At 39.7% G+C, this 12329-nt stretch overlaps 1 protein-coding gene across 4 annotated transcripts in view; it reads right to left on the minus strand.

The window, feature by feature from the left end:
• Nucleotides 1-330: 330 nt before the first annotated feature.
• The window catches only part of MCUB (mitochondrial calcium uniporter dominant negative beta subunit), a 50224-nt gene continuing 38225 nt past the window's right edge, over nt 331-12329 (minus strand). For all 4 annotated transcript variants that reach the window (XM_027677052.1, XM_027677051.1, XM_027677050.1 and 1 more), the window contains 7 exons: nt 8570-8645; nt 8134-8304; nt 4191-4295; nt 3827-3987; nt 2961-3164; nt 1485-1601; nt 331-524 (listed from right to left, as the gene is read on the minus strand). In XM_027677052.1, coding sequence (XP_027532853.1) covers nt 447-524; nt 1485-1601; nt 2961-3164; nt 3827-3987; nt 4191-4295; nt 8134-8304; nt 8570-8645 — 912 coding nt within the window. In that variant the 3' untranslated portion in view covers nt 331-446. The remainder of the gene's footprint in view (nt 525-1484; nt 1602-2960; nt 3165-3826; nt 3988-4190; nt 4296-8133; nt 8305-8569; nt 8646-12329) is intronic.

Below are 12329 nucleotides of genomic sequence, written 5' to 3' on the forward strand. Positions count from 1 at the left end.
CAGCAATATTTACTAAAAAAGCTTACCTGTAGATCAAGTCTAACCTTCATCAGTGGTGTTACACCAACAGAATCAATGCAAAGAGCTAGGGAAAAGGAAACAGCAGTTGCAGGAAAAGAATCCTTAATACTCAATGCAAGAAGAGTTCTGTGAACTACTGCTCATAGTACATGGTACTAAAAAGACAGCCTTTGTTCTCTAAAGCATCTCTGTCATTTTACCAGCAGTCAGAAAGCCTCCATGTTACTAATGAAATTTGAAAAATATCTTGAAGATTTTGAAAAAAAACCCAAAAATAAAACAAACCAAAACCATCAAGTGACCAAATCATTTTAACAGATATTTATTGCAACTTTCAAAACTATAGTGGTCAAAAATGCCCAGTTTCAATGGAGTAAATAAATGTTCATATCAGCTTTGAAAGGGCAACTCCAATATATATAAAGTCAGTCCTTGTCATTGATTTCCTGGATGGGAAGCCTCAGGTGCAGAGGTTGGCGCAGACGCCTCAGGGATTCTTCTGCCTGCCAATGCAAGGAAGAGTGAGAGTTTATTATTGAAAGAGTGAGAGTTCATCCTTCTGCAGCCCTCTGTTTTCTCCTCTTTCACACATTTGTCTTCTCACAAGGCACTGGTCTTAGGCAAGAAACCAAGCGAATCAAAGGGAGGATGCTGAACATTTACAGAGCTGCTGAGGTCATTCAGCCAGTCTCCAGAGAGAAGCATGAAACCTGCTGTCAACCCACTCACCCACACCCCAAAGTATTATTTTCTTGAAATCCCAATTACAAAGTTCATACTCACAGGCCACTGAAAAAGCATGAAACTTTAGCTTTATGTCAAATGTGGCTCATGAAATTATACCCTGAATTATGGGGTTTAAACTAAAATTATGGGTGGTTCCCATTTTCTTTTACAAGACATTGAACACAGGGCTGGCAAGATGGGATGGAAGAGTGAGAGATCTGCTAGACTTTGTCATGAAGGCCAAAAAGTTTCTCCTAGGTACACACACTTTCCATCCAGTTGCTCATATTCTGTAAAACTAAGCCTTTTACCTAAGGAATAGGATTATGATGTCAAATGCTGAACTCTGCAAGACAATTCCCTTCCAAGGAAGGGAATAGACTCTGTTACCACAGCAGTGCAGCAAAAATACTGTGTCCAGAAGCAACGCAGTTAGTCTATTAAAATGGTTAAAAAATGCAACATTAATTAGAATATGCAGAAAATAGGCTGATGAACTGACTTACTTGTTTTAAAATAAATTAATGAAGGTCTCCCTTTCTGATGATTTACTGGAGTAGTTTATATGTCAATGGCAAACTGTATAGTTATCTGAACAGCTGAAACTGGCTGATAAGCAATGCACTGTTTTGAATGTAAGTAGCAAACCTTGAGGTCAATTTTCTGTTAGCTGAGAGTTTACTGAGAAATCCTTAAGCCAGAAGATACCACATTATTCAAGGACTGTGTCTAAATACCTCTGCTAGGTCGTCTTTGAGCTTGTTGTATCGTTCCACATTAAAATGCTGTTTTTTGGATTTCCGATAGAAGTAGTGGAGAAACTGCCTGTCCTTGGCATGAGGGTAAATGTAGTCCTGGTGAAGGAAGGGGGACATATATTTGGGGTTATCAAGAAAACTGAGTAGAGGCCAGAAGATTAGAAATTCAGCCTGTTTCAGGAGTATTTATCTAGTTCAACACACACCTATGTTCTGTAAAGAGGCTACACATGAAGCTATGCTCTTACAGGTCGTAAGGGCTTTTTAGACACACGGTTGGAACCATTTCTATCATGTGTGAAGGAATTTTCAACTGTAATAAAGACATAGCATGATCTTCATGACTGGAGCCAGTGGAGTAAATAGACACAACCTTCAGGGAGTCAGAGGAAGTTCAGGTACTGTTTCTCACAGACTTATTTGAAAGTCTTATGGCACCAGCAGCTGTTCAAAAGAGCCAAGTAGTAATCTCTTTTATCTACTCACTAACAAAAATTAGGAATGCCTTAGCCCTTCTTAAAACACAGTGAGAAGGAGTAAAACTCGCATTTAGAGCCAGCTCTTCATAAAAACAGACATGTCCCCCTTCTCACTAAAGGAAAGTAGTGTCTTACAAGGTCTATAGATCCACTGGTATTATGGGAGAAAGTATTGGCTACTCTTCCACAATACCTCCACAATAAAAGGTTTGCATCACAGAAAGTTCAACGTCAATATGCCTACTTTGAGAGTAAAGTACAGAGCTAAAACAGGAAAAAGAAACATTTCTCAAAGTCTCACAGAAGTCTCACAAGTCTGTATTGTGAAGCTCAGTTAAGATCTGACCAGGCTTTTTTTCTTCTACACAATGGCTACTTCCTGCTCCACTTCAGTTGTCCTAGATTTACCTCCATTAATTCAAAGTCACAGAAAAGCAGTCAGATTATGAAGAGCAAAGCAACAGCTTTTTTTCAGGCACTAAATAAGGCATATTTTAGTAATGCAACTGCCAGAGTTCCAAATGGTTTGGTACCCTGCATTGTTTATACATAAACTCCAGCAAATAAAAGCTGCTGTTCAGTGATGTTCTTCTGTAAGGCAGCATTCACAAACTGTCACAGCACTAGCAGTTGCTCTCCCTTTACAGCAATGAGCAAGGTTCCATTTACTATGCAAAGTAATCTACAAATATTTTAAAGGAGAGACTTCTTTCATCACTTCTTATTCCCTAAATTATGAAATCTTACAGATAGTAGTTATGCTCAGCAGCTGGTCTGCAGTTCATGTGTAACAGCACCTGGATTGATTTTGCATCATGTAATGTTTGTATCCAGCCCCATTACGGATCAAACAAGTCCTTGTCTGATGTCAAGGCTACTTACTAAATTCTATTTTCATCAGAGCCCAAACATTGTGATTTTCAGAGTCAGTTTTCCTTCTTTTCAATATTCCAGACACTACAAGAAAAGGACTTACTTGCTTAGTAAGAACAAAGTAGGCATAGAAAGCCATGGCACTCCCGTAAGTGATGAAGTACGTGACTGGCTCCATGATGTCCCACGAATAGACCCACCACGTGAGCCATGCCAACGCTCCCCCTTGAGTTGACATCAGAGCTAAGCCAACCCATAGAAGCCTGGAGGTCTTTGCATCTGCACTGTTTATGATTCTGGCTTTCATCTGAGGAAAAGAAATATAGCAAACATGAGTGCTCCTCTGATAAGCAGCTCATCAATTATGTTTTCTCCTGCTGGGCTAGATCCTCTTTCAGGATTTCTTACTGATACCTCTTACTGACACCTCTTACTAACTTACCCTGCTAAGAAATAAAAAGACTGAAATCCAAGAGCAACCAGATCTTCTTGCCTTTGTGCACCAAGAAATCCTGCTTTTAAATTTGTCCTTCCAACTACCGGATTTCCATTTACCATTCCAGGCAGTTCTGAGTAACACTGAGGCTGGTCCTCATAAATCAGGAGTCCTTTTGTCCACTAGCCTAAGCCGCAGATGATGTCAACCCCACTACTGGGTTTTTCTCTCAGAACTTCTACAGCAACAGGTGACTAAATGGCCTTTCAATCTCAATACTAGCCATGCTGAGGCTTGTTCATGACAACTTTTTCTCCAGGTGTTGTGATTTCTACCCAGTGAATGTCTGAAACAGGAGGGAAAAGAACTGAATTGAAAATAATTTGAATTCTATTTGAGTTGACATTTGTTTATATAACAAACAAAACAGATACACCCTAGCCATTCATGCTGATTTTCTTCTATTACAGAACTTATTCTTGATGAAAGGAAATGCTTTTGAGTTTAAAAAAGAAGTAACCCCAATTTCCAACCTGTTCAAGGGGCAACAACTCTTCTTTGAGGTGATCCACTTTCTGTAGCAATTCTCTCTCTTTCCTGATCTGGTGATCTTCTAAATGTAGGGCTACAAACAGTCTGTGAACCAAGGATTTGATATCTTCCATTTCGGTAGCATGCTCACTATTCAGCTTATCTGAAAGAAAGTATCTGTCACATAAACCATTTCAAGAACCCACCCTTCTTCATTCTTTCCCTACCTCCAACCCCAAAAGCAGGACTATCCAACAGTAAAAAACCAAAACCAAATAGAAATACCTTTCTCCAGATGGGTTCCAGTTTTCTGAGACTTCCCATGCCTTTCACTAAATATAATCAGTTATTAAGGATTGCTCTTACCTTTTACAGGAGGTGACACACTGTACGCTGTGTTGTTGATAACAAGTTTAAAGTCATTCATCAGTAAGACCTCCATCAAGGTTGCATGAGAGACCTTGCTACCATCTGCAGAAGAAAGATTTAAGTTCTAGATCACTTATCGTAAGGAGTCTTAAGCATTAGCAGATAACCCTGCTAATGTTTAAGAGTTAATGTGCTATAGTTCTTCATTAATAATATTTGGAAGGGAACTGTACTTTCAGAAAAACTGGTAACTAATACTAAACGTTAAGGAGGAACACATGGTGTGATTCTTGGGGCTTGATCTGTGCAGAGCCAGAAGCTGGACTTTGATGATCCTTGTGGGTCCCTTCCAATTCAGAATATTCAGTGATTCTGTGACACCAACACAGTGTACCCGAATGCCTTCTCTAGTGGTATCATTTGGACTTGTCCCTACTATAAGCAGACTTGCATTTTCTTGTCTGTGATTAGGACTAGAATCGACCCATTGGTGAGGGCAGAAGAAAAAGAAGTTCTGAATAAACCAGCAACAAATTGCAACATAAGGATCTGCATTTTTGTTTCTCCACCCACACACAAGTTTGCATCTTTACTGGGGTTTTGGGCAATTACAAGACCTTCAAAGACCTCATCTTCAGTTACAGATTTATGTCTTTACTTAAACAGGTTCTTCAAGTCAAAAGGAGCAATTCCCATAAATAGTGGTGTTCAGATTTTTATTAACGGTATTTAAAATCATTCTGGTTTGCTATCAGTGACTGTAAGGTAAGAACTAGATAGCTACACTGTCCAGTAAAAGGCAGACCAGAAGCCACAGAGGCATAGCTCTGGAGAACGCTTTTCTACTTCTTTTTGATGCAAAAAATTATATGAATGGTACCCCATGAATTTTACATGCAATTTTACAGCTCCTACCGAAAAGGAACTTCTGGACTCACCAGCACTAACATGTAACAGTGGATGCCAAGATCAAACCAGGGTTCAGATGGCCCAAGAACCCCCAGAGCCCACACCACTGGTGCTGGACACATCACTGTGGTATGGGGGTTTGAAAACCCCCATGGAGCAGCTGCTCCACAGGACCTGTTTGACCTGATTTTCATTTCCTATACAAAAAAAGGGCATCTTTCTCTGTCCCTGCCAAGAGCTAAAGCAGTGGCGCAAAACAGCAGCTTTACTCCCAAGATGAATAATGAACAGGGTACAAAATACTAAGACTTTTGTACGTAAATATTTGTCACTGTGCTACTTCCCCAGCTCCCCCATCATGCCCACTACAGAAAGGTAGATGACTCCAGACCTCCAATTATTTATTCACCAAAGCTCTGTCCTCAGGCCCCATCTGCTGAGGCTGAGACTGCTGAGCTCTGCGAGCTAATGCACCAGCTGGCTCGCCCGCCCACTCTGTGTGGGCAAAGCAAACCCAGAAGGCTATCACTTCCAATCCAAAATATGAAATTTTAATGTGCCCATCCACTCATTTCTTTTTTCTTTTACAGTGTAATAAAGCATCAAAGCTCATTAAGGTGACATTTATGAAGTGACATTTAAGCAAAAATTGCTTTTCAAAAGAAGTACCAGACAGGCTCTTTGTTCTGGATGTGAAACACCACCGATTTATTAACCTCTGCAATCTTTTATTAACTGAAAAGAAGAAAAGTTTTGGAGAAAGGGAGGCATTTTATTTAAGAAAATTCCCCACAGGCTTTCCGCAAAGGCTACTTTCAATCCTAGACCTAAACACAAGTGTTCCGATGTGGACAAAGGGCCATTTTTTGTCTCCTTAAGTTTTGCAGGACCAAAACCAAATCCAGAGAAAATGAAAGCAAGTCATCATACACAGCAGTGATACTTTCAGTTAAGGTTAGCTTTCATTTAATGGCTAAATGGCACAGAAATGTCTGCATTAAATCAAGGCTTCATAATTTGTCTTTAATAATAAATGTTTAAAATCAACTCTCAGTATTTGACCAATAGTTTCTCTTTACAGTATCAGTTTCCTAATAAATTAAACATTTAAGCTGTTCTCTAACATTACAATTGCCCAGTACTTGACAAATACAGAGCAGAGAACTGTTTGACAGTCACTATTTTAATCAAACTGGACAATGTTTCTATTCCAAAGTCAGAGGTGGACAGGTGCATGTTTAAACAGATGAGACAGGTGAAAACGACCCAAATTCCTCTTCACTCTGGAATCTGCTGCCTGTCTGTGCCAAAAATGCTAGACTTTGTGATTCACTGCTGAATCGCATTCTTCTGTGGTATGTCAGCAAAAGCTAACTAGTCCTGCTTCAGTGCAAACATCAGTCACTTGTGAAGCATGTAATGCACAGAAGAATTCAATTCCACAGTAAATCACAAATACTCCTGTCCTGGATGTCTCTGCATAATAGCAGTACCCAGAGGTTACCTGTTTGCTGGCACATGTACTCTCTCCCCCCCGTTAAGAAATCCCTTGTAGTGAAAAACCTCCATTTTAAGGGGAAGGCCAGCTGCTGAAAACAGCTATTTGTTACAGTGGCTTCTGAACATAAGCGTCTTTTAGGAAATTATCTTTTTCAAGAGAATTTTCTACTTTTGCTGCCTTACAGACCCTAATAAAAACCTGAAAAAACACCACCAAAGTTCCTGTGTACACAAAGCTCCTGAAGTTCATGCACACACTGGGATCCACACACATCACATCTCCATTGCTCTGGAGGATATAAAAAAATGGCTCTATGGGATATTTTCCTGTTTTACTAAATGTGCTCTGAAAGGCAACTAAAGCAGCTTCTCCTATATCTCTGGCTTCCTGATCTTCTGGGAATATCAGTCTATTTTCAGTTCCCTTAAAAGTCCCTGCAGCCCTCTGTAGTATCAATCAGAAAGAAAAGGAATGTTATGAATGCACCCAGCTACCAAACTTTCAACCAGCATTCCTTGACCCCATCCTTTCTTCTGCTTATGTGTTACCTGATGGAATATAAATCTTTCCATAGGAATGTAGCTATCCTTTTTTTTTTCTTTTCTTTCTCTCTAGAGGCATAAGCAGGGAAGGAGAAAAATAGATGCTTTTAGTAAGTCAAATTCAAGTCCCTATTCTACCAGATTCAGACCAAAAAGCTATATCCCAATTCTACTTTTGAGATTGAGTCCTTCTCTAGTACCAAGACAGGGGTTGCAAGACTCTTCAGAACTGCTGTGGAAAAACTACAAAGCACCGCCAAAATACAAATCGTCTTGGAAATAAAATGGAGAACCAGGTGAACTAACTGGACGTTAACTTTTATCAACAGGAAAACCAAAGAGACCGAACAAAAGAACACAGTGAGTAGAGCTTGAGATAATTATCTAAAGACTTGAGACAACAGGATAAATAGTATGCTACAAGGAGGAAAGAGGACATCAATGCAAAAATATTAGTTAGCCTTCGACCCCACCAATCACTTTCCTTTTAACCCAAGGGCCCCAAAGCATTGTACTCCAGTCGATGAATGAAACGTCCCCAAAGTCTCCAAAAGCTGCCCTTGACTATTGCGCTCATTATCTGGTTGCTTAGCTCTTTCATATGAGTTCAAGTTTGTAGTACGGCAAATGGATTCTTTCAGCTCTGGGTAACAATGAACAACTGGCAGACATCACATTCAAGAGCCCAACAGGTTGTCTTTATGAAGGATCATGGAGGATAAGGAAAGAAAAAGGTATCAAGGAGATCAGAAGAGAGATACGTATTTAAAGACAGCATTACAAAGAGAAGCTAAACTTCTAATTTTTAATTAGTTTTTTCAAGAGGACTCAGATACTAAATTTGAAACACAATAAAACCCAGAAGCATTCAAGAGCTACCCCAACAGCAACAATGCTAAATATGATGGAAGACTGAACTTGTGCTTCAGAGGGGAAGTCCATTTGAAAATCAATGTATTTATTCTGGGGAATAACAAATATAAGATACCTGTTGCAAAGACTTCTGCCCTCTCAATTCCTTTATCTTCTCTTCGCACATCCTGCAGGAATGCTCCTACGGTGGTCACCACCGGCTTAACGGTGAACTGACAGCGTTCACTTCTTGTGGGCAGCATAAGAGTTATCACAGGAAGACCATGTCTGTAATTAATAGTTACTTCTGGGGGATTAAAAAAAAAAGAAAACTAAGTGTAAAAGTCATATTGTAGGTTGTGGTTTAATTTAAAAGCTGTTTTTAAAACACAGGATGAATTAAGGAAAATTACACAAAACATTCTAGATTTTTTAAATCAATATAGTACTTCTATTTCTGGGAGATATATATAAAACCATGTAACTACCATCATCTCATGTGACCCTCACAAAAAAAAAAAAAAGCTTGTTGACATTGATGGGAAGGGGGAAAACCTGCTGGGAAAGCTTACCATCAGATGGCACCAGTGTGCTGTAAGGTGCTCCCTCCCAGCCCCTCCAAGCTCCAGCGTTCCTCCAAAGCCACACCTGCAGCACGGACACAGGAGAGATTGCTTCAGAGAGGTCAGGATGCGAGATATATCTGGTTAAAAGCAGTAACCCAGCCTGTCACGGTGATCTGCTTTTATGTGATCTGATATCAGAGATGTCTGGACATCTGAAGGAAAAACCCCTCACTTAGCAGTTCTGTGTAAAAGATTAAACCATCCTGATAGAACAATCATTACCAAAGGTATTAAGGTATTACCCATAGATAAACTTTTTGTCTAGTGGGGTTTAACTAACTCAAGGAAATAAGGGAAGGGGGAGGAAAGAAAGGAAAAAAAAATTGCAGCGTTGCTGAAGGGCTTCAAGCAAATGCTACAATAAAACCTCTCCTCTCCACCCATGGTGGAGAGGAGACCCATGGGTATGGTTTCAGTGCTCTGTTACCGCTCAATCATAATCACAAATAAAATATAAGGGACCGAGGTCACTACTCTTTGCTTCATAATTCTATACCATACACCAAAAGCTAGCTTTGACATTCATGCTGTTAAAATACAGCTTGCCCAAGTACAGAAGATTTTTTAAATGTTTTAAATGGGAATGGCTGCTGTTGCAACTAACACCACCACCAGCCTCTGGTACCACACTGAAGAAGGCACACCCAGACGCAATAAGTATCCTAGATGCCCTGGGACAGGGATGACAGCAGGGTTTTGAACCTGCATGGTTGTGCTCCCAAGCTTGTCCCTTCCAGAGACACTTGTGAGAACCATCACAACACTTCAACACAGTCATATCACAACACAGAACACAAACTGCTCTAATTAGACCCATTACTTAAAGCAGTCCAGCCACGCTGTGGAACATGCAAAACAAGTCTTTGCTGCTACAGCAAATCCCCCTGCATAGGGAGGGAACAATTTTATTGCAGTGAGTCCACACAGCAGACGTTACTGCCATAAACTAAATGTAACAGGTAGAGGGGAAATCACATCCTTGGTTAAATTGGTTACAAAAATTGTGCATGGCCTGGACCAAGGCCTGGGATTTGAAATATCGTAGTTGGGGGAAGTGGAAAACAATGCGGAGAGAAATGACAAGAACCGATCCTCCCTCTGGTGAGCTTTATAGCTCACCTTGCTGAAGGTCAACACACTTCAGAGTCTGCAAGATAATATCCTTTGACAAGGAAGGAAAACAAAGCTACAAATCCAAGAGGCCCTGCCCATTCAGTATGCCAAACACTGCTCACCAGTTCACATGATTTGTTTTTAAAGAATCACAAGCTTGACTGTTTGGGTAGGAATATAGTATTAGGTTAAATAAAAGAATCATCTCTAAAATCTGTAAAACGATGCTGATGTTGCCCTAGCTTTTTACCTGGAACAAGCGCTTTTCAGGTTTTAAAGAAAATAAATAATTCTGGGAGTTTCCAACACTTAGGAATTTGTGTGTTGTAATCTTCAGGTATCAAAGGCAGTCAGAAACCTCGACAAAATAGCAAAATACCTTAAACACAAGTGCATTAATTCAAAGAAAGGTAGGCATTAGGAGTGCAGGAATGCTGAATGCCACTCAGGGCTAGGTCACATGCAGTAACTTGTTTGTTTCTTCAGCAGAGCAAGAGACTTTCCCTGGAGCAGAGCAGGACTCACAGCCCAACTCACCAGTTCTCACCCCATTTACAAGGGACACCTACACCCCCAAAATATTTAGTAACACCCAGCCTAGAGTAGGGAGACAACTTTCAACGTATGATCTGCTTTTCCACAAAAGAGTCTGAAACATACAGATTAGAACAGTCCATAGTAAAACTCAATAGCTTTGAATGTAACAGCAAACGTGTTGTTTCTTCAGAGGGATATACAAGGGATAATAAGAAACTAATTTTTTACAGACTCTTGATATGTAACTTTGCAATCAATATCTGGGTATCGATTGTTCAACACACCCCAGGCAATGGGGCCCCAGCCAGCCTGCATTTGAAGGTTACTTAATTTCTTTTGTTGTTAATTTGGGTATCTATTTTACTTATGGAAGAAACTATGCATTCAACAATTAATATATATTAAAATATCTAAATATATTTAATATATTAAGTTAAAAATACTTATTAAATTGAACTACATTTACTGAAATAAGATCATTAAGGTAATTCACTCTATTGTTCTTTAGACTTTGACATTACCATTCATGATCCACTGAAAGAATCTCTATATACTGGAGCTTTCTTTTTTCTATTTTAGACTGTTTGTTAATGCAGCCTATCCATTAAAATCATCTGCAAAGAATGATTTGTGAAGTATCAGAAAAGCAAAAGCCACAGAGTTGAACTGATTTCTGAATAATTAACTCTGTCCATATAAGCTCTAGGTTGATTAAGTGGGAAGCATGAAGGGATGGGTTAATTTTCTCCCTATGTTTCCAAATTTAAGTCTCCAGCTCCAGTGAAGTTACTAAACCATTAGCTTGTGCCCTATAGCCAAATCACTGTGCCCCTTTTGAGATACTTGCAAATGACCCCTATCTAACCACTGGAAAAGAAATGTTAGTCAGCGAGCACCACAGCTAGAAGGAACACAAACTGTGAGACCAAAACAATGAGACTGCCCTCACAGCAACATCAATGAGAGCTGGAACAGGAATATGTAACCTGAACTAACTGCAGCACAACTTTAACTTTGAGATACTGTAAGGAGGACAGCACACTACTAACTCTTTTATATGCCATTACGTGCACCTCTTGCCTAATTCATCTAACCATGCAAAGGCTAAAGAAAGCTATTCCACATTTTTCTGCAACTTGAATGCACATGTGGCAGGACTTCTGGATAAAACATCTCCAATACAATCACAGTTACATTCAGGAATCGAGCTGAAAGCTCATGAACAGCATTTAGCTGTGAAACACCCTTTCTACCTCAGATATATTTGCTTCCTAATGCAAAGTGCCAGCAATCAGCAGTCAGCCACAGCGCACCACATTTCTTGACTCAGTTCAAAGCATGGACTCTCCAGCAAGTGAAAATTCATGGGAATTTAAGGCACAGAGTATTAATTGTGATAAAAATAATCCAACATATTCTGTTTTATACCAACTGGCATTTTTTAACAGAAAATATATACCCAGTCTAAAGAAGTACTTCCTCTGTTAAGGGCACCTCCGGTCTCTAACAGCAGAGAAGTTGCCACTGTTAAAGTCTGAGGGGAAATTTCCACAATCTGGTTTCCAGCACAGCTTTAGGGACTACTGTAACAGCATGGCTGAGCTGGAAAACTAAGCAGCCAGACATGAAGAGTGGGAGAGACAGGAACAGAAATACTGCATTTTTCACTTTGACAGTGGCAAATGACTGAACCTACCTACATTGCAGTTTCTGGAGTTAGCTGTTCCAAATAAGCAATCTCTTATGATGTTGAGTGACTGTTCCTGCAAATTTCAGCTCAAATTTACTTGTAACCAGTTATGTGTAAGAAGTTGGTATCATTATCAGTACATGAGGTGACATGAAAGCCTCTGATCTTCCTCAGCACTACATATGTAAATAGTAACCTCATCAGGAACCATAACTCCTGTTCTGTAAAGACTGTAATGTGGGTGGAAAGAGAGAGAGCAAGAAATAAAAATATTTTTTATATGAAGATGTGACCTTGAAAAATGAATTCTACAAAAAGATGTCATTAGGACACTTTCTGAGAACACTGAATTATTGCCTTAGTTGG

The sequence above is a fragment of the Neopelma chrysocephalum genome, unplaced genomic scaffold, assembly GCF_003984885.1.
Source record: "Neopelma chrysocephalum unplaced genomic scaffold, ASM398488v2 Primary Assembly neopelma1_42b, whole genome shotgun sequence".
Lineage (NCBI taxonomy): Eukaryota > Metazoa > Chordata > Aves > Passeriformes > Pipridae > Neopelma > Neopelma chrysocephalum.